The sequence below is a fragment of the Elgaria multicarinata genome, chromosome 1 (genome assembly GCF_023053635.1).
Source record: "Elgaria multicarinata webbii isolate HBS135686 ecotype San Diego chromosome 1, rElgMul1.1.pri, whole genome shotgun sequence".
In the NCBI taxonomy this organism is placed as follows: Eukaryota; Metazoa; Chordata; class Lepidosauria; order Squamata; family Anguidae; genus Elgaria; species Elgaria multicarinata.
Genome location: NC_086171.1, coordinates 105316024 through 105338744, shown reverse-complemented (window position 1 = coordinate 105338744; position 22721 = coordinate 105316024). Strand labels below are relative to the sequence as shown.

Here is a 22721-nt window from a genome sequence, read left to right as displayed (position 1 = left end):
GGTACCTCTTCACTGCATGCCATAGAGGAACTTGGTTCAGAAAGGGTTGTTTGTAAATCTTTAAATTTAATAATAATGAATTCATGCAAATTCTCAATTTTAACTGGCTTCATTCCTCTCCCGATTGAGTACTAAGCCTGCAAATTTCATTTAATTCTTCCAAATAATAAAAAAGTTATAGGGATCTGTTGATTTCCCCTATTATAGTTAGCGAGGAAGAAATCTGAGGCTTTGGAAAATGAGGCATGGTGACCTTCTGCTTTGGATCTGAGGCAAAGTGCAATGTCTATCTGAGCTTCTAAGCCAAGGTAACCCCCAATCTAAACCAATCAAGTAGGTTAACCAATTGACAGTTGTTTATCTAGGGGGTACTCCCCACACAAGATAATAATGGACCGTGGTGTGGATTAGGATCAGCATTGAGTTGACTATTAGTCTACACTGAGTTGACTCATTCATCCCCTGGTCTCTCCCTCCCATTTCAGTCCTCCCGCTAGTATCCCATCAGCCAACGCTGCCGAAGATCTATCCTGCTGGCTGGACTAGAGCGGCAGCCACCGCTTTGACCGCGCTTGTCTTGCGACTCTGTGGCTGATGAAATAACCAAAGGTACTCTCCACATAACACGATAACCAATGGTGGTTCAAACAGCCAACTCTGCACAGCGATGGTTATTTGCATTGGTTATTTGGGCCAAATAACCAACTGTTGGTTTAAAAACTTCCACCACACAACACGATAACCCACGGTGGGTTAAATAACCAACTGCAATTATTTAAACCACCATTGATTATTGTGGTATCTAAACCCAGACCTGGATTTATTTCTAGATACTAATCCCAATTCAACAGCACCATCTTGGCAAGGAGGTCCAAGGTTCCATAATAACCCTGGTGTTGTCTTAAAAACCCAGATAATATAAATCAAGGGGAGGAGAAAGAGAAGCTTACTGGAGGGCATTAAGAATGTTTAGAATAATTTGTAGTTCCTCAAATTCTGCTTCAGCTGTACCTACATGTGAGTAAAACATGTACTTTTGCCAACATGTGGCTAACTCAACACGTGTTTTAGAACCTACTAAAACTCCTTGACTGACATGGGACTTGAGGGGGAAAGAACAAAGACAGACAGTGTGACTGCCTAAAGCACAGGGAACTAAAAGCTTTATTCTTTTACAAGAACAGCAAAAGCAAATCACTGTGGTTTCCACGGAGATGCAGGAACATAATATTTCAAGAGATCTCAATCTGAAGATTAATGGCTTGGAAGCAATTCCATATCATCTTTAGTAAAAAAAATGTAAGCAATAGATGAAAGTCAAGAGGCACTATTTTAGCGCTGGATGTTTTTCTCCACATTCGTAAGTTTATGGTCTCTTTTCAATTTCATGCAGCACTGTGACAACTGAACATAAAAAGGCTCGTAACGACTATACACACTCTTGAAACGCTGTTAATTTCCTTACACATCTAGCATCTAAACTGTTTCTGTTCATAGAAAAATGTATGAATAAAAGAATCTGACTCCATTTGGGGAGGGTAAAGTTTTAAAACTATCACTTCCCACTCTCAAAAATATTCCTGAGAAATGCAGGTTGCTTACCTGTAACCTGAAAATCTTAGACATGTTTTAAGATGGCAAAGGCCACATCATTTTATTTATTTGATTTATATCCCACCAAAAATGATGTTCATGACAGCATAAACACAGAACTATCCATTTGATCAGAAACAAGCAAGTAACTGTCTTCTTGGACCAACTTACAGGTTTATTAGATTTATAATTTTACTTTTACGTTAGCATCACTACATTTACTCATGGTTACCCTGATCAGTTCCCGCTCTCTGTTTTCCCCATTGTCAAAATTGTGATTGCAAACTTCTTGGCAAGAGGAACCTGTTTTTTTTATTATTATTATTATCAAGCTGTAAAGTGCCATGCATTACTGATGGTGCTGTATAAATAAATAATACTTCGGGATAAGGTGAACTGTAGTACTCCAATTCTATAACTAAATAATAAAAACAAAGTGGTTTCAGAAGTTGGTATGAAGGAATGATGATTTCACTGAATCACTGTCACAAGTTTCAACAAATTCCATAAAAGAATGGGGGAAATGGCAAAGCAGGCAAGCCATTTCCTCAGAGGCTATTATTGAGATGTCACCTGTATTCCCTGAAACATGTTATGTTCCCCAGCCTGTCCCATAAATAGACACAGTATCAACATTTCTGAGAAACCTCAAATATGTTGGGATTTAAGGAAGAGAAATCAGGCTGATCAGCAGGCTTGAAAACCAATACCTTTGTGAGTGCTGTAAAGGGCTGCAAATGTCACCATAAAGAACGTTGTGGAATATTTGCCAGCATTGACCAGGTGGGGAAAGGCCCGTTTGGTGTCACAGTATCGGCGCAGGCACTGGACAAATCTCAACCAAGCAGGAATGCACTGAACAACTGCTCGCACGCCATAGGCATAGGAGTTGCAGATCTGAGCACCTGCAAAAACAAACAATGAAAAAATCTACAAAAAGCAAGGAAAAAAGATCTCCTGCAATTTCTCTTAAAATGGATGCATTTTCTTGAAACAAAACAAAACACAACAACACAAAATCAAATCTTATGAACTGGAGATATAATTACAGTTAGTGCTCAGCAGTAAAAATTCAACACTTAATTATCCAGGTGTACTTCATATATCACATAAATGAAACATAATAAAAGTCATTGAATGAAAACCTAGCAACTAAATACAAAAATAATCTCATCTCTCTCCAACACCCTGCTGAATTGGGCCTTAATAGCTTCCTTACAAGAAATATTTTCCTATTAGCTCTTCATTGCTAATAGGCATTGTAAACAAACACACCTCCACACACACATACTAAATGTGATTTTTATGGCTGCATGCCAAATGCCTAGAAGATGCATTATGTTTTTTCACTGAATGAAAATACTAAAATTTGCCTAAAATATAAAGCAGACATGTGATTACACATGGCAGTTACTATATCTTCCCTCCCACTGACATACCTGGATCTCCCAGCAATGCATCCTTGACTGTCCACTGGAGCTCAAAGCTATAGAAACAAATCATGTATTCAAGGTCCATAAGTATCACAGCAAGACTATTAAGCTGGTCAGCCAACCAGAAATCTGCAAAGCCCACCTTATGGAAGGGGGCAGTGAACACCCGAAACTGCAAAAGAAAAAAAAGGGGAAAAGAAGGCACAAACTTAACTGTGAATAAGATAAGATACAGCAGGTGGTAGCATATTTTCTTTCACAGAAGGACTGCATTACAGAAATTATCCTATCATTCAAATTTACAAGACAGATGTAAAGATGCTGAACAGATCCTTGTCGGCGCAGTTCTATGTTAAATAGCACATCTAATTATTATGAGTCTTGATAGCCTAATGCTTTAGCTCTTGCACAGTTTTGGGATAAATGCAGTGCCTGCAACAGAGGTATAAAACACAGAAACTCTGGTTTTTATGTAAAGCCATAAAAGAATGGCTTCACTGTTGGACTGTGAATATGGCTTCAAATTTTTTGCTTTGCTCTGAACATATCGGGCATTCAAGTTAAATCTACATTAAGATTAAAGGTGTTGTAACTGACTTCAGTGGAAAAAGTAGTTCATACCCACATCTGTAGCAGTAGTTTTCTACATACAAGTTGGAAATAATTATTTCATAGATGTTTCGCAAGGGTGAATGATGTAGGCTGTAAAATACTTTGTCTGATCTACAATACACCAGGTGTAGGAAAATTGTTTGGCACCACAGAGCACCACTGAAAATGTTTGCGTTCACATACTTTTGCAAACATGATAGCTGGAAGGAATTTGAACTAATAGTTAAAACAAATAGTTCTCCATCTCAGCTCATTTCACCCTCAAGGCCTAAAAATCAGCTATGTGCCTCTCGAGCTAGGCCATTTCATGCTCCATTTACCTTGGATTACAGCTCTTCCTGCCTAGTTAGTTACAGCAACCATCATCCGAATTCTAAAAGGGCAACACCAGGATTATCTCATCTTCATGCTCAGTTCTACACTACAAGCAATGGGTACAAGTAGAATGTTTTGTGCTATTGATGCTTCAGGTACCTGTATATGCCTTGCAGATTTCCCCACTAAAGAAGGAGTACATTTGCCAAAAAGTAACTAAAGACAACCTCTTTTATTCAGAGTCCTACTACATTTGAGTTATCTGGTAGCAACAGTACCACACAACAAATTATGTGCAAGCTCTCATGGGAAACACCCAACTGTTAGTCTGTGGAATGAATCGTATATGGATATTGGAATCCATTGAATATATAAACCATGAGGAATGAAGCAATAATTAAAGTATTTTATTTTGTTTAGAAATCTTTCTTTACGCACACAGCGGCCAGCTTACCAAATTCAGAGTCAAAAGGAATAGGTTGTTTTAGGTTATGATAGACTTTTAAAAAGTTGTGCTTTTTAAAAATATGTATGTATTATAAATTATGACCTATATTATAGACAGAGGCCTTAGCTAGACCTAAGGTTCATCCCGGGATCATCCTGGGGTCATCCCTGTTCATGTAAATGACACAAAGGAGATCCTGGGATAAACCTTAGGTCTAGCTAAGGCCTAAGACATAACAACAACTCAGAGTACAAGTTGAGTATGGGTTGTCGTTGAATCATGGGTTGTTGTTGCATTAGAGCCACCCTGCACTATGGTTTGAGTTGTTTGTGGTTAACCCAGGGTATGGGTTGAGTCTCAACACAACAAGTTACAGGTTCTCTTCTTGGGTTGTTCATGGTGTAGGGTTCACACAAGTCAACAACAACTCATGATTCAATGGCAATCCATACTCAAGCCATACTCTGCTGCATCTGAATGATCATCCTCGGTTTCATCAACTATGGACAATCACCTGCAGCTTCATAAACTTCATAAACTCCTCCCATCACACACCACCATTGCCTCCCAAGAACTTGGTTTGCATTAAGCCAGAGCTCTCCATTATGTCCAAACCTGAGAACTCTTGCACAATAGAAGTTAACAAGCCAGGATACGGGCATTAAACCAGAGTTCCCCAGTTTGCCTGTCACAATGAACTCTGGCTCAGAGCAAGTCAGGATCTTGGCACTGAAGTGTTTAACTGGCGGGGTGAGGGAGGAGCATGGTACTTGTGCAAAACTTCATAAATAATGAATTATGAAGTTGCAGATGATTGTCCAAACGCAACCTAAATTTGTATTTATATAGTTAAAATGTATCCTATGTTTTAATCAGTATTTTATGTATTTTATACTTACTGCTGTTCCCTGCCTCAATCAAAATGGAGAGGCGGGTAAGAAATAAATGTATTATTATTATTATTATTATTATTATTATTATTATTATCATCATCATCATCATCATCATCATCATCATCATCATCAAAACCAGAATAGAACTATTATGTTTTTAGGACCCAAAAAAGATTATACAAGTACTGTTTCTTAACTGCCAATGGGATGTGGATGTATAGGTCTATAAAAGTAGAAGTGCATGCTCAAACCATTCTAAAAGAATCAAAATCTTCATTTTTCACTGAAGAGTTCATAGGTAAAATAGAAGTAACCACCATGCATGAACTATCTGAACCATCAATCAGCTTGTAGCTAGAATTATGCTTATGCCAGTAATGACTGCAAAGCTGTCATATTCCTAAAGGTTTTAATGATTTTGCTAACAAAAGTGATATCACCATCCACCAGTAATAGTCCAAGCGTAACCTGTCAACTTAGATTTTGCTCATTAACATATACATACCACTAATCATATTTAACAAACATTTTATGCAAACTGGCTGTTGATAAACAGGGAAGGTAACCCACCATGACCTACATGAAGAACAATATTCAGTTACTGCAGCTTTTAAAGGAGGAAAAAGACAGTTGTTTATGAGTTTTGAGCAAATCCCAACTTACCAAGAGTTTGAGCAGCCAAAACCGAGATTTGTAGTATAAGGTTTTTGTAGGGTTGATGAGAAACAGCAACATAAATCCATACAAGATAAGTGGGTTTGCCTGCATAGGAAAACCAATGTTTCGACCATATATACATGCCAGCAGGCTCAGGCACCACAATGTCCCAAGGAATCCAGCAATCTAACAAAATGGATGGACGAAGGGGAAAAACAATTGTAAACACAGCATGTCCCAAAGTCTTATCTATTTTGTATTCCACAGAGTTAAATTTGCAAACAAATTCTTAACCCATAGAAAAACATTGTTTGTTTTTTTGAAAAACATGCTTGTTTATTTTTTAAAACATGATCTATATGCAATTTACTCATCAAACCTAAAGCTACCAATTTAAGTACATGACGTTCATTTTATATAGCTTAGAAAGCACATAAAATTATACTGTTTAGTCGTGTGTGTATGAGTGTGTATATAAAATAACAATTACCTGCTCAAGCCCCTAACACTCAATCACACTCACTCACTCTCTCACACCCACACACTATAAAGCTATAAAATGCTCAGATTTGGAGGTGGTAGCAGGGGAAGGCCTCAGGGTGAGTGAAAAAGAAAAAGAAAACCTCTTCCTTCCCCCATTCTCCCTCCTGAAACTCGCCCTGAAAGGCCTGAAGAACTCTACAAGGCTCCTGTTCTAGGCTGGCTGGAGCCCTGAACACTGCTCTTAGAGACTGAAAATACACTGCAACATTTTGTTGCATGTCCCTCTATTTAATATAATGCAACACACTTGAGTGACAACTATATGGATGAGCTCATATTTCAAATGAAATCTCAAAGGCACCCATATGTAAAACAGCATATTAGCACTCAGGGAAGATTTTCACACACCCAAATGTCACTTCCTTTGCTACTTATAAGTCCTTGTCATAAAATAAAACTCGCCCCACTACCTTAAAATAAGCATGCTTGGGAATTAAAATGCTTAATCCTCTGATGCAGACCAGGAACAATGGATTTCTTGAAACCCCCTGCTGGATAATGTATTTTCTGTTAGGATGGCAACAGCTTTACAATTAGGCGAGCATCTGAAAAAACTAAACATTTGTCTGCATTTGTAATTAAGCTTGTTTGAGCTTCAAGGTTAGTAATCAGCAACCTAACCATATATCTGATGAAGAGACCTGTGAAACTTGATAGCGTGCAATTTAAACACCCTATAAAGGTCACCTAGTTTAAAGAGGATAGAGATACATTGCTGTGATTAAACAAAACAGGTTTAATACCAATATCTCCTTGGTACACTCCTACACTCATCTAAGGAAGCTGGACAATGCTTTCTTCCCAGCAATTTGGAACTTCCAAGACTCTACCAAACTGTGCTACTTACCTCAAAGAGATGCTGGTGGGACAAATTACTGCGCGGGTTGAGTTCAAATATAAGGACATGATTCACTCCAGCTTGCCTCCAGCCATATGTGTTAATGCCAAGGAGGAAGAGGAATTCTATCAGGAGAAAGCCACCTCGATAGATTCTTATGAGTGGCCACACGTCCAATCCTTTCATATTAAATACACCTATCAAGAAGAAGATTCAAATCAAATATGTGCAGAACGGACCATTTAATGGAGACTATTGACTTCCTGCTCCTTCACAATCCAACTGTCTATACTATGAGGAAAGTATCAGTCAAACCTTGAATATGATATTTATTTTATTATTTATTTAGAGTATTTTTATCCCGCCCTTCAGCCAAAAGGCTCTCGGAGCGGCTTACAATGTATCAATAAAGAAGACAGTCCCTACCCTCAGGCTTACATTCTAAAAAAAAAGACATGACACACAAGGAAAAGTGTATGGGGAGGGAAGAGGGAGAAAATAAAAATAAATTAAGGAGACTGCTTAGGCTGGTGGGAAGGCACAGGGTGAAGATGGCAGTTAGCCCTGTGGGGGGGGGGGGTTCCAACTGAAGCAGGCTGTGATGGTGCCTGCCTGCTCCAGTCTCCCTACACGATACCTACACCCACTGCCCTAATTCTGAACGGGTTAACATTAGGACATCTGAAATTCTGGGGCCAGAAAACCCAGTTTCTGGGATAAACTATATTTAATGGAAATACCCACATAAACTTAGCAGCTTATGTGACTCTTTCACTATAACATTTTGGAATATTATATTCACTTGTGTCGTGCCAGGAAAGAAGGGATGGAACTTTTAACAGATGGGAGAGACAGAATAAGCAAACTGTTAAAAGTTTGTGGAGGCCATGAAGGAATTTAAAATGAAAACTTCGACCTGCTCAAATCAGTAGATTCTGGTTGAGAGACTATATTCTGTGATGACCACGAAGATTCCCAAACAGCCTTGCCTCAAGATATATTCTTGTTGAGTTTCAGAAGTTAGGTTCATACAAGACTGACTCAACACAAATAGAGCCTATGCAGATGACAACATCTTAGCCCCAACAAAAATATGTATACTTATAGCAAGGTTAAATTTGGATCAGGGCTCATACTTCCCCTGCCTCTCCGCACTATACATGGAATGCACTGCAAGATCTCCCAAGACCCACAAATGTAAACCATACTGTCAACTTCCTGGAAGTTGTATTACTTATCACTGTTATCGCAAGCATTGCCAATGAGCACCATAGTACTTGTAGAAACACATTCAAAATTGTGGGTCACAAATTACTATGGGGATAGCTGGTGGGCAATAACATTTTCCTAGTGAGAATATTAGTATTTCATTACTAACAAAAAGCAATATCCCAGTAACAGAAACAAAGCCAGAGGAAAATTCCTGGAATTCCATGTAATAGCTAACAATTGTACTGCTACTCTGTTTAAAAATTGCTTCAAAAACAAACAAACCCACAGAGCAATAAGTGAAGCAAATCTTTATGAGGGACACTCATGCAATGGGCTAGTCAGCAGTCATAGATCTGGTTCACATGTAACACCAATTCATGGGTTGTTTGACCATACATTGGCAAGCTCTCTGCTCATAAGCAGAGGTGCTCACAAGCACCTCTGGCAATCCTGATCAGGATTCCTGCCAGCAATCTTCATCCCCCACTATCCTAAAAAGGATGTAGATTTGCCCATCACCCAGCTGACTACCAGAACAAAAAGTGGGCCCCAAATGCTGTCATAGAACCCATGCCCCAAATGTAGTATACTCAAGCATTTAGATGTGTGTACAAGATGCTTAAGTTGCCACATTTTATGACTACTGCAGAAAGCACAGGTGCATGTGCAATACACACAGTGGCCACAAAATATGAACAATTTTGAGAGTTATGTTAGTACTGAGAACTGAAGGTCATGTATCGATCAAGACTACAGATGTTGTTGCTGGCTCTCATATCTTTAAAAACATGTCTCATTGTAATTGGCAAACCAGCCTCTTAAGTCCTTTGTTATCATCAGAACAGGCATTTTGCCAGAAACTACTTCCTGTCTCCTAAGTATGCCAGTATGAGCATAATAGGATGCACTTAAGAGAGCTATCCGTGGAAACTCTGAACATAAACCTTTTAGTATACTTTTCAGTTTGCGCATACACTTTAGTGTACTTTCCACTTGGTCTATATTAATTCATACAGTGAATTTGTTTTTAAACGACAATCTCCTTATCTGTCTTGTATTCTCTCTCCATTTGCCTTCTGCTGCCTTTGCTCTGCCGGTACTCTTCTCTTGTCTAAGCCTGAGGCTATTTCTCTGATTTCACACTCCTGCCTTTCTGCTATTATTGTCTGCTTTCTCTAGAACTCATTGCCTTCCCTTATTCATAGCTTTCCCTCCTAGTAACTGTTTAACAGTGTTTGAAAAGATCTTTCTTCCTATTCCATCAACTTCTAATCTCTGCTTCCCTTTTTATTTTCCTTTTCCTTTGTGTTGCTTCTCTCCTCCTTATGATCTCCTCATCCCATGAGGCGTGTTGCTGGAATTAATTCTTTTTAATTCAGCCACTGTACAGTGCCCAGTTCTTGAACTGCTTTATAAATAGATGATCATAGTGGAGAGTTAAGTCCCACTGAACTAAGTGGGACTTCTGAACAAACATACGCAGGTTTATACCATAAACAGGCAACAGAAAAATAGACCCTGAAATAAGATGGAAATCTTGTTCATTCTCTCAAATATTTAAAAACTGTTTACAGTTCAGGCTCCTCTAAACTCAGTTACTTAGGGGGAAAAAAGAATGATGCAGAGGGTCTCTCTGCTTCCTTGCTTGTTATCAAGAACTTCCCAGTGGGACTTGCCTCATACAGATACTCCTTTCCACTAGTTTCCTTTGTAAATTGGGTCTATTTTTAGACCTTGAGCCTCTGCAAAACATTCCTTATATTCTTCACTTCTCAATTAAAAAAAAAGATATGAGTGAGAGGACTGCTAATTAGCTGCATTAAATTAGTGCCATTTAGATTTCTCATGGCTGGCACCAGTTGTTCCTTGAAGCACTTGAGTGTTATCTCTTCAGTTAATTTTTTTAAAAAAAGAAAATAACAGAAGAATAATTGTTCATCTGTAATTTTTAGATTTACAGTTCCAAGCACTGTAAATTATGAGTTCTTTAAAGACAAATGACCATTATCCCAGACACTGAAAAGATAAGGACTGTTCAGAATGTTCAAAAGGAGCACAGCAAGCATGGTAGTGATTATAAATTAGTAAGTACAAAAGAATTGGGCACACTTCAGAATTTCTTATAATGAGCCTTTCTGGGCAAGTTACAAAATGCCCAGATTTAGTTCAAAAAGTCCAGAAACCCCACTACAGGCTGGTTCACATCTACATGAATTTTCTATGCTTAATTATTGTAGGCTTGAACTCCTATCATTTGTTATGAGGGAGCTGGGATGTTTGGTGCGAAGTGAGAGCATAAGGGGTGGAATGGAGAGAATCAATACAGTTATCCCTGGATACAAACTCTATAGAAAAGACAGGAATATTGGGAGGTGATGTAGTTCTGTCTAAGAAGTCACTGTCCAATAAACTACAACAAATAGGAGGATCAGTCCTTTTAGCAGAATTGCTATGCATGGTAATACCAGGCCCAAACAGCAATTTCGCACTAGGGACATGCTGTCAACTCAAATCCCCCAACCAATATACTGAGGACAATCTTAAGGTGAAAAAAAATATCACAGGAAGCAGCCAAAGAAGAAAGTGCAATATGGGTGACTTCAATTATGCTCATGTATGTTGGGTAAATGTGGCGCCATGCCAATGGTATTCTGGGTGATGCCAAGGACAAAATGCCCAGATATCCTAAATGACTGTGACTTAGAACAGCTGGTCATGAAACCAACCAGGAAGTGATTCTGAACTTAATCTTAAGTGGCCCCCAATTCCAAGAAGCATTTGACAAACTCTCTCGCCAAAGTCCTCTGAGTAAATGTAGCAGTCATGTGGTAAAAGAATCCTCTTAAGTGGGGACCATCAGGGAATTGTACGGTACTTTTTCATAAATCATCTGGAGTTAGGGCTAAGCAGCGAGGTGACCATGTTTGCAGCTGATAAATTATTCAGGGAGGTGAAAACCCAACTGGACTGTGAATATCTCCAAGAGGCTCTCTTCAAAGTGGGTGAACTTATTTATTTATTTATGTGCACTGATGTGGGGTGGAAAAATGTCCAGTACTCCTTTTACATTTCATACATTCATTAGTGCATATGGATGGTTGCCAATTGCATATACAATATCAGGCAAGCCTAGCAATTTCAAACATTAATTGTAATTAACGTTTTTTTCAGCGGATTATCCCTATCAAGTATGTGAGAGAATATATCTCACTGAAATACATATATGTCTCTGAGTGAAATGGAACTAATAAATAGCGACAGCAAAGCTTAAGGTGTCCCAACACCCTCGGTTGAAACAGATGAGTGGTTGTGAACATGTCACGCACATTTCTTTGGGTTGCTAAAATTTATTCGTATGTGAACAGTTTTCAGTACCTTTGTTTTTTAAATTTAAACAATATAAGGGAAGTACATGCCATTGCCTTTACATTTTTACAAGCACTTCAATAGAAAAAAATCTACTTAATGTAACATTTAAATCACATTACATGTCTTTTAATCTCCCTCCTCAACTATTTCAGTTTTCTCTAGGACAGGGGTGGGCAACTTGTGGCCCTCCAGATATTTTGACCTATGACTCTCATCAGCTCTAGCCAGTATAGCCAATGGTGAGGATGATGGAAGTTGTAGGCTAAAACACCTCCTGCTCTAGGGCATCAGAATATTCTCCTATGCAAACTGAACATTTTCCTGCACAAATGACTCTATGCAAATTAACCTAATTTGCTTTGGATTTTTTTTTTGAAAATCCACATTGCTGTTTATATGTCCTATTTATATCCTGCCTTTTCCTCCAAGGAGCCCAAGGTGACATACATGGTCTTCCTCCTCTCTATTTTATTCTCAAAACAACCCTGTGAAATAGGTTAAGCTGAGAGTCAGTGACTGGTCCAAAGTCACCTAGTGTGCTTCATGGCTGAGGGGAATTTAAGCCCAGGTCTCCTGAATCCCAGGCCAATATTGATCATTACACCACACTGGCTGTACACTGATGCAATAGGAAAATGGCAGATGAGGTTCAGTATAAATGTAAAGTGATGGGCACTGGAACAAAACCAAAACAAATCCTAACTTCACATATACAGTGATGGAGATTGAACTGGTGGCAATGAAAACAACCCAGTGGGCAGCTGCAGTAAAGTCTATCCTATGCAACAGACTGAAAATAAAATTGTCAGTATCATAATATCCATATACAATTACACAGAAGTCCCAACTTGGAATTCTGTGTATAGTTCTGTTCAACCCGTTTCAAAAAGGATTTTGTAAAGTTAGAAAGAAGTGAAGAAATAGGGGGATCAAAATGATCAATGGGTTAGAGCACCTCCCGTGTGGACATTTGGAGCTATTTAGAGAGACTTGGGAGAGGTTTATAAAATTGTATATGGTGTATAGAGAAATTTTATTCCCTCCCTCTCATATACTACTAGAATGTGGGGTCATCCAATGAAACTGGTTGTCAAGTAATGTAGTATAGATAAAAGGGAACTATTTCGACACAACACATATCATTCAATTTAGAGAATTCACTGTCACAAGATGTGGTAATGGCCACTAGTTTAGATGGCTTTTAAAAGGTAATTAGACAAATTCATGAGGATAAGGCTATTATTGGCTATTAGCTATGATCACTATATGGAACTTCTAGTTTCAGAAGAAATATACCCTGGAGAGCAACAGCAGAAAAGGGCTTTTGTTATCATGTTCAGCTAGTGGACACTACATAACTGAAGGGCTGCCACTATTGAGTGGCCACTGGCCATATCTCAACATGTGGGGACACTTGGAGCAGGACCTCAGATAATAATCTTAAATTTTTAGTCATTGATTTTTTTAAAAAGCAGCAGAACTAAAAGGGGTAGCAATTGGAGTGAGAAGGCAGAAACAAGATGGTTTTGCCGCAAAAACTCTTGGGATATGTAACAGAGCCTGTTGCAGAACTGAAGGGGAGGAGGGGGAGAACAACCCACAGCAAGCCCTATTATCTGTCAAATAAGCTACGCTGCATAACTTATTCGCAGGAGTGGCTTATCATTACGTGCGAACCCATCCCTTATGTATTTCAACAGGGGTATAACTTATTACTGCCACTAATATTAATTTAAAAATTGGTTTGACTGAAAAATACCAACCTTTTAAAGTATTATTGTGACTTTAATCCTGAAGTAATTAATACTCCATTTATAACATACTTCATCCAGTTCTTGATTCAGCCCGGTTGTCTGAAACCCCTATCATTTTCTGGTTTTATAATAGTATTTCTGTCATGTTAAGTAATGGCCACCTTACACATACAGTGAACTCAATCAGCACATGAATAGGTCATCTAAATCCAGCCATGCACTCAAGTTGCAATTGTAACATTATAAGTTAAGAGACTAACCTGAAAGTATGAGGGTAACATTCAGCACAATGAATATTCCACAGAATAACCCAACCCTGAAAGTAGTCCATGCTGGTGCAGGCTGCAGATAGAACAGAAAATAGCTTTTAAAAAATAATCTGTCAATTAAAGTAAATGGTTACATTTTCGAGCATGCCAGAGAAACCTCATTCTCATAAACAGAAGCTTTCTCTACAAATATTCAAGACTATCTCAGAATACATTCTTTATAACTCTGGTTTCCATGTTTGTTTTACTTTTGCTGTTTGAACAGACTCCATGTTTTCAACTGAGCAAGGGCAGAATGGCCAGCAACATACATTAATTTGTTCAAACTCCCCCCACCCCTTCTCAAACATAATAGATTTTACTGACACTCCCACACAAGTCAAGACACAGGCAAACCATTCTTTGAATCTTTCCCTGCCAACATTAATTGCAGCAAAGTTCTCTCCTTATACCACCCCAAGTGTTCATTCAGGTTGCTCAGTCCTACACATTACATAGGAAATCTGTGGCTGGATCTCCTGAAATTTATTTTCACTTAAGACATCTGCCCGCCCTACCGGACTGGCAAAGCAATTTTGGGGAAGGAAGCGTCTAATGCTTCTCTCCCTGTGTAATTTCCCCCCAACATAAATGCCCCCTATCTACCATTTACCACACTGAGAAAAAAATATAGCCACTGAGTAGGGCAAACAGCAGCAGGGGAATGCATGCCCGTTATTAAGTGAAAATAAATACATTGGAGAGTCTAATTATGGATCTCATTTATGAAATGGTGTAAACGGAAGATATGAGAACTGCTAATATTGGGGGAAGGGATTAAATAGCCCAGGGCCAGGGCCAGGCTTGAGTGGGCCCATAGTATAGTGTTGCTGATCCCCCACACCTAGCAGGGCACCAACTTATCCCCCCTGGAATTGCTGTTGCCACCAGTCTCACCCTTTCTCAGGGCAAGCTTACCCACTGTCGGCTGAGTTTTAAGCAGTTACCACCACATTTTAATGTCCCACAATGCAACGCCCAGAATTGATGACAGGGAGATAAAAGATTATGGCTGCCCAATGCCAAGCAGCCATTCATCTCCCATGCAATTTAGTGCTGATGACACTACCAGGTAAGCCTGCCTTGAATGGAGGGGGTGAGTGGCAACACAGCAATACTGAGGGGATATGGAGGCAGGGACCCAGGGAAGGCATCAGCCCATATAGGAGTTGACAGCTGACCAAGTATGCCAAGTGCTGACACTGAGCCTGAAGAAACTTTTACCTATGTCTTGGGATAAGTGACTTAAGTATCTAATTAAGAGATGGCTCTATAAAACTGTCTGTTGCTCTTTATATTGGATAGAGGGGATTACAGCACCATGTACACTGATGGTGCTATATAAATAAAAATAAATAATAATAATACAGAACACTTCACTTGTGAGAGCTTGAATACGAATAAGCAGCAGAGGTACATAACAAAATAGGTCCTTGGAATTGGAGACTATTGTAGGGCCAGATGGAAAGCCCCAGGTTTTAAACACACACACACACACACACTTTTTTTTCTTGATTTCAGCATTCTTTCTGCTCTGTCATTACAGTTCAGGTCCTCTGTAGTCAAAGTCACACATTTAAATGTGAAAGAAAAAGACATCAGACTTTGCCCATGCCAGTTCTTTCAATAACAAGTGTTAATTATGCAATATCATATCTTCTAGGGGATAAAAAAATAGTTAAGCACTTCTGTTTTTTTCCATCACCTGTGCTGCTCCCAATGGTGGGACACGTAACCGTTTCATAGCTTTTTGTCGGTCTCCATCTTCCAATTCATTAGTCACCACCGTCTAAAGAACCAAAACAAAAACAGCCATTGACTGAACTGAAGACCTATTAAAAAATGCTTGGCAGAAGGATGATACCTTTACATGATAAAAGCTGAGCTGATATGAAATACCACAGCAGTATCATAAAGCAGAATGTGCAGTCAAGCCCAAAACAAATGAAAAGCTGCCAGAAATTCAGAGGATTATTCATATATATCACATTGAGAAATACCTTGTTGCCAGAAGTTGGTTACCAGCATTTCAAGAATACAGAAACATCAGCAATAAAAATACGTATTTTTGGCTCGTCAAAGGACAGGCCATACACACAGGTTAACATACTCTACCTCCGTTTCAGAGATGAGCTGATTGATTTTCTTGCAAGTATAGAATGGTGCCACTTCAACGTGAGCCACTCTCCAATCTGCACCTCGGGGTGTCTCCAGGATCTTGTCATGCTTCTTCAGGATCTTACGGAATCCCGTGAAGTTTAGATTCTAAAGATAAAGAAAAAAACCACCACCACATTATTCTCTTTTGGTCTTTTTACCACTTTCACTCTGATTTGATCTCAGAGAACTGGAAAGGTTAATTAATCTTCTCTGGGAGGGACGTTCAAACTAATTTCAGCATAGCTTTTTAAATATATAAGAACATAATTTGAATGCCAAAGTTGGATAGACTAGGGTTTAAGGAGAAGAACAATAGGATCTAAATAATTAAAATGTCAGTAACAGAATGCAATCAAAGACTTTACTAATATTTCCAGGTGATATGAGCTAAAAAAGATTGGGAATCATTGATACACATTTTTAACGAACATTCCTTCCTTCATGGGCTACAATCTTAAAGTAGGAATTCAGAAACTTCATCCTGTACACCGTGTTTTTAATTGAGAGTAATCGGGGCTGAAGTTTGCTTGCAAGCCACACCCTGTTCTCCTGAAGCCCTTACACATAACCCCAGATACAGAAGCGTTGCCAGTGTGGCGTAGTGGCTAAAGTGTAGGACTGGGAGTCGGGAGATCCGGGTTCTAGTCCCCACTCAGACATGGAAACCCACTGGGTGACTTTGGGCCAGTCACAGGCGCTCAGCCCAACCCACCTCACAGGGTTGTTGTTGTTGTTGTGAGGATAAAAATGGAGAGGAGGTACACCGCCCTGGGTTCCTTGGAGGAAAAAAGGTGGGATATAAATGCAATAAATAAATAAATAAATAATTTACTAAGGGCTGTTCAGCACTGTAAGGAGGGGGGAGACCTAGGGTTTACAACAAAGTGTACATTCCTAGCTCACTGATCAATTTTCCTATTATACATAGGTCTTCTGGAACACCTGTGTGACATTAACATATTCTACCTTTTTTGGGTGTACGTTTTAATATATCTTTGTTGTAGACTCCCAAATAGTGTGAAATAGAGGAGACACTGGCCTGGTTTGCACGACACAAGGGTGATTAACAAGCTACAGTGGCACGCTGTGACGAGTTTGCACGCTGTGACGAGTTTGCACAGCACTTTGAAGATAAAGTCGCTCAGATTCGTCATGAATTGGACACCACACTTAATGCAGCACCACTAGTAGAGGCGTTCAGAGCGCCGTCCGGCTCAGTTTTATTGGATGAGTTTCAGTTATTGAGGCCCGAGGATGTGGACAAGGTGCTTGGCCAAGTCCGGTCGACCACCTGTGTGCTTGACCCTTGCCCCTCGTGGCTCATTACATCAAATAAGGAGGGGATCGCCGGCTGGGTCCAGGAGGTTGTAAATGCCTCCTTGAGAGAGGAAGTGGTGCCGGCCTCTTTAAAAGAGGCGGTAATTAGACCACTCCTGAAGAAGCCTAATCTGGACCCGGAAGATGTTAACAACTACAGGCCGGTGGCTAATATCCCTTTCCTGGGCAAGGTGCTTGAGCGGGTGGTTGCAGGACAACTCCAGGCACTCTTGAATGAAACGGATTATCTAGATCCATTTCAATCGGGTTTCAGGCCTGGTTTTGGAACAGAAACTGCCTTGGTCGCCCTGTGGGATGACCTCTGTCGGGAGAGAGACAGGGGGAGTGCGACCCTGTTGGTTCTCCTGGACCTCTCAGCGGCCTTCGATACCATCGACCATGGTATCCTTCTGGATAGGTTGTCTGAACTGGGAGTTGGAGGTACTCCGTTGCAGTGGTTCCGCTCCTACTTGGATGGCCGATTCCAGAAGGTGGTGCTGGGGGATTATTGCTCTGTGCCGTGGCTCCTAAGCCATGGGGTTCCGCAGGGCTCTATTTTATCCCCTATGCTGTTTAACATATACATGAAGCCGCTGGGGGAGGTTATCCGGAGATGTGGACTGAGGTGTCATCAATATGCGGATGACACCCAGCTCTACCTTTCCTTTTCATCAAACCCAGGTGAGGCAGTGACTGTTCTGAACCAGTGCCTGGGCACGGTAATGGACTGGATGAGGGCTAACAAACTGAGACTCAATCCAGACAAGACGGAGGTACTGTTAGCGGGTGGTTCATTTGTCCGGCGAGGTGATGTTTGCCCTGTCCTGGACGGGGTTGCACTCTCCCTAAAGGATCGGGTCCGTAGTTTGGGGGTGCTCTTCGATCCAGAACTGTCACTTGAGGCACAGGTGAACTCAGTGGCAAAGAGCACCTTTTATCAGCTTAGGCTGATATACCAACTGCGCCCTTATCTGGACAGTGATAGCCTAGCTACAGTTATCCATGCTCTGATAACCTCTCGTTTGGATTACTGCAATGCGTTATACGTGGGGCTGCCTTTGAAAACGGTCCGGAAGCTTCAGCTGGTACAAAACAGGGCAGCCCGTTTACTAACAGGGACTGGCTGGCGAGATCACATTACGCCAGTCCTTTTACAACTTCATTGGCTGCCAGTCCAGGTCCGGGCCCGATTCAAAGTGCTGGTATTGACATTTAAAGCCCTAAACGGTTTGGGGCCAGGTTATTTGAAGGAACGCCTCCTCCCATATGTACCTACCCGGACCTTAAGATCATCTACAGGGGCCCTTCTCCGTGAGCCCCTGCCAAAGGAAGTGAGGCAGGTGGCTACTAGGAGGAGGGCTTTCTCCGCTGTGGCACCCCGGTTGTGGAATGAGCTCCCCAGAGAAGTCCGCCTGGCGCCTACACTGTACTCCTTTCGTCGCCAGCTGAAGACCTTTTTATTCACTCAGTATTTTAACACTTAATTTTAACTTAAATTTAAATTATACTGTTTTAACTCTGTATTTTAACCTTATATCAATTTTGCTGCGTGGTTTTATCCTGGTTGTGCTTTTTATATTGTATTTTGTATTTGTATTTTTAACTTGTTGGTTGTTTTATGATGATTTTAATTTTTGTGAACCGCCCAGAGAGCTTCGGCTATTGGGCGGTATAAAAATGTAATAAATAAATAAATAAATAAAAATACAGTGGCTTGTTAACCACCTCCGCACATGCCTGTTCGTTTTCCTAATTACCCTTTCCGGGTGTGGCTTGTCATTATGTGTGAACCTAGTGAGGGTGGGTTGTTGCCGTGGATAACAACCACCGAGCAACCCTACAACACCGCATGAGTTCTAGGTAGTTTGTTAACCACCCCAGCCACCCATCCTTGGCAGGTTCATACCTGGTCAAAGTGAATCTGTTTAAAGGCACTTGAATGAACCTTACTGCAGGACATATGCATTTTTTAAAAAATAGTCGGTACTTATAGGTTTTACTCTCTAGTCAAGGTTAGTTTATTTGGACAACGGTAGCAAGTTAGAAGCACCAGAGATCAATAATGACATTTCCTTGTAACCTGAAAAGCTATTGCTTTTGTTCAACGTAACGATCAAAGCTTATTTTAAATACCAGTTTTTCAAGTCAGAGGAAATTCATAATATTCTGATCAAGCTTATTAGAAAAAGCAAAGGCAAGATTAAGTACGAAGTATATATGTATCTTCACTTATTCATCAACTAATTTTCTTGCCGCACATGGGATTGAATTAACAAACTGGTAGAAGGCACAAGCCTGCACTTAATTGCTTTTAAGCCATAGCACACTTTACTATACATATAAGAGAATCCGGTGATGTACAAAAGGTTTTGCTTTGCTGTAAAGCTTCCTTTTAAGCATACACCCAAAGATCTGTAATAATGATATTTAAAAAGTGTTTCATTTAAGGCAGTTGCACAAATGCAAGGCCAAATTTGAAAGAAAACAAAGAACAAGAGAAAACTATGCCTATGGGAGAGGTTACAACAGCTCTGCTGAAATGATTTTCAATTTAATTATGCCTGGAGTGATTTAATATTGGAGCTCAGTAGTATGGAAGGGAGGAAGGAAAAGGATGGGAGATGGGAACAGGAAGCCAATGCATTAATTATCTATATTACTGCCAATGAGAAACTTTAATTACTTTTTCTTGAAGAAACCCAGCATTTCCCTCCCTTGAGACAGTTGTGCCTTATTTTATAAAGCTGAAACAAAAAATGAAACAAAATCATGATTTTGGCCATTGATTTTTCTGTGCTGAATAATTTTGCTTGCTGTGGGAGTAATTATAGCTTTTCACATGCCTCAGGAAGCTGAAGCTATTGTCAAGCCTAATATTATTACATCACGTGTGCTTGAATTCATGTAAGAATCTTTGCACTCCAACTGCACAATTTCAGAGATCAACAGCTCAACACACAGCATATTTATCTTAAAATTTTAGAGAGAAGGGAAATGAAAGGCCAGTGTAGGAGTGAGCATGGGGCTTTTTTATATAGCACAAATAATGGGGGACGTCACATCTATTTTTAACACTTAAAGAGGAGAGAGAGAGAGGGAGAGAGAGAGAGAGAGTCTAGTGACACACTGACCTAGTTCGTGTAACACGACAGCCCACCATGAGTAATTTACCCACGGGGCAGTTGTGTCATTTTGTATAGCGCCCATGGATGCCTGACTTGCCATAAATTGTGGTGTCATGTGGACCCAGGTGGCAGGGATTGTTTCAAGGTTCGACAACCCTCAAATAACACATAGCTTATTTTAGGGTTAGTTGGGGAGTTGTCTTATTTTTAAACAACCCCTGCTGCCTGGATTCACACGACACAACAACCGAGGTGCCTGCCGGCACCATGCAAAAATGGTGCCTGGCACGATGCAACAGCCCCTGCAGGTAATTAATCCACAGTAGGCTGTTGTGTCATGCGAACCAGCTCACTCAGTGACTGGGTTCAGATAACACAATAAACCTCACTCAAGGGTTGAGTATGGGTTGTCATTAAAACATAGGCTACTGTGTTGTCTGAATCGAGCTATGCTAACAAATCATGGATTAATAAGTACAAACAACTCATGAAGAGAACTCATGGATTTGTTATTGGGTTGTGAGCTGTGGTTTGTACGTGGTTAACAAACCATGGTTTGTTAGTGCAGCTCAGTTCAGACAACATGATAACTCACATTTCCATAAGAATCCACAAAAACATCAACAAGAATATGGGTTCAATGACAACCCACATTCAATTCATAGCCGAACCTTGAGTATGGGTTATCGTATTGTCTGAACCAAGTCACTTTCTGGAAAAGGATTTCTTAGTTTTTGTTTTTTGGGTCTTCTCTTCTGCCTAGCTGTTCCCACAGAAAACAATGGAGAAATCAAGGATTATTTATTTATTTTACTTATTATTAATTTATATACTGCCTTTTTCCCTCTAAGGAACCCATAATCCTCTTATTCTCCATTTTATCCTCACAACAACAACCCTGTGAGATAGGCTGGGCTGAGAGTCTGTGACTGGCTCAAATTCACCCAGTGGATTTTCATGGCCGAGTGGGGACTAGAACCCGGATCTCCCAACTCCAAGTCCAACACTTTAGCAACCACACCACACTGGATTATAGTGTACCTGTGATAAGCTAGTAGCAGACTTGCTCCAAAATACAAATTATCAGCACAGACAGGAGAGGATACTCTTAACTCATGTCTTATTTCATATGAAAAATGTTCTGTGTGTTTTTAAAAGATAGTAAACTTTTCAAAAATTCCTGCACCAATGCCAATCAAAATGGAGTCCATTAATACTGAGAGAGTATTGCTTACATCAGCCCCACAAAGTGGGCCAGTGTTGTTATACCCATATTTCTGAAGGGAGACACACATTTGCAGTGTAGGCCAGTTTTATCCAGTCTGCTGGCATTTTGGGGTATTGTTTTGTTTTAGAGAAATGCAGTTAGGTTATAGTGAAGTTGGTTGCACCAGCAGTCCTAAGGGAGAAGGTGGCAATTAACTGCTTTTTTCTTTTTACCTACGGGCAATTTTTATCACAAAAGCAACCCAAAGGGAATGCATTAAACAATACCCCTCAGGGCCACTGCTGTGGTCAAATTGATGCACGCACAAACACAGCATTTTCTTACTTAAAAAAGTAAACCCAATCATGTGTAGTTTGAGCCTCAGGGTTGTTCAACTGTGCTGTAAGATGCAGCAGTAGGAGTGATTACCACCATCTGCCCATCTGGTCACTCCCTTTTGATGACTGGTTTGGATTTCCAGGGAAAACTACCGCACAGCATACATACTTCAAATGACAGCAAGGTCAGTCTAGTTCAATGGCCTCCTCATACCACCCACCCCGCTCTCACTTCTCAGCTCCAGCATTCAATTGCATGCAGGAGCCTAGTTCTTCTGACTTGCATGGAGATGTGGTGCATTTTTAAAATGTTTAAAAATGTAATTCAAAACATGCATTTTTCAAACAAAATGAGAACAGAATTTGCATAATTAGCTAACAGTTTACAATATACAGTATATGAATTAAACTACTGAAATGTAGAGAATTGGAAAATGGCAACCATATGGAGAATGAGATAACAGAATCATGTGGTGGCAGACTCTATTATAACACTTCAGACTGGAGGAATGCTCTCCCATATAAAAACTAAAACAGCATCCCCGCACGTAGAAAAGTTGCACAGCAAGGAGACAGAGAGAGAGAGAGAGAGAGAGAGA

At 40.1% G+C, this 22721-nt stretch overlaps 2 protein-coding genes across 2 annotated transcripts in view; one reads left to right on the top strand and one right to left on the bottom strand.

Moving 5' to 3' along the window:
* Positions 1 to 22721, top strand: part of STX6 (syntaxin 6) — a 590646-nt gene that overhangs the window by 114200 nt on the left and 453725 nt on the right. The gene's annotated exons all lie outside the window — the stretch shown is intronic.
* The window catches only part of XPR1 (xenotropic and polytropic retrovirus receptor 1), a 124967-nt gene that overhangs the window by 24966 nt on the left and 77280 nt on the right, over positions 1 to 22721 (bottom strand). The window contains exons 5-11 of the mRNA XM_063134457.1: positions 16091 to 16240; positions 15681 to 15764; positions 13928 to 14009; positions 7342 to 7529; positions 5958 to 6137; positions 3033 to 3198; positions 2304 to 2498 (exon numbers count right to left, since the gene is read on the bottom strand). Of these exons, the coding sequence (XP_062990527.1) occupies positions 2304 to 2498; positions 3033 to 3198; positions 5958 to 6137; positions 7342 to 7529; positions 13928 to 14009; positions 15681 to 15764; positions 16091 to 16240 (1045 nt within the window). The remainder of the gene's footprint in view (positions 1 to 2303; positions 2499 to 3032; positions 3199 to 5957; positions 6138 to 7341; positions 7530 to 13927; positions 14010 to 15680; positions 15765 to 16090; positions 16241 to 22721) is intronic.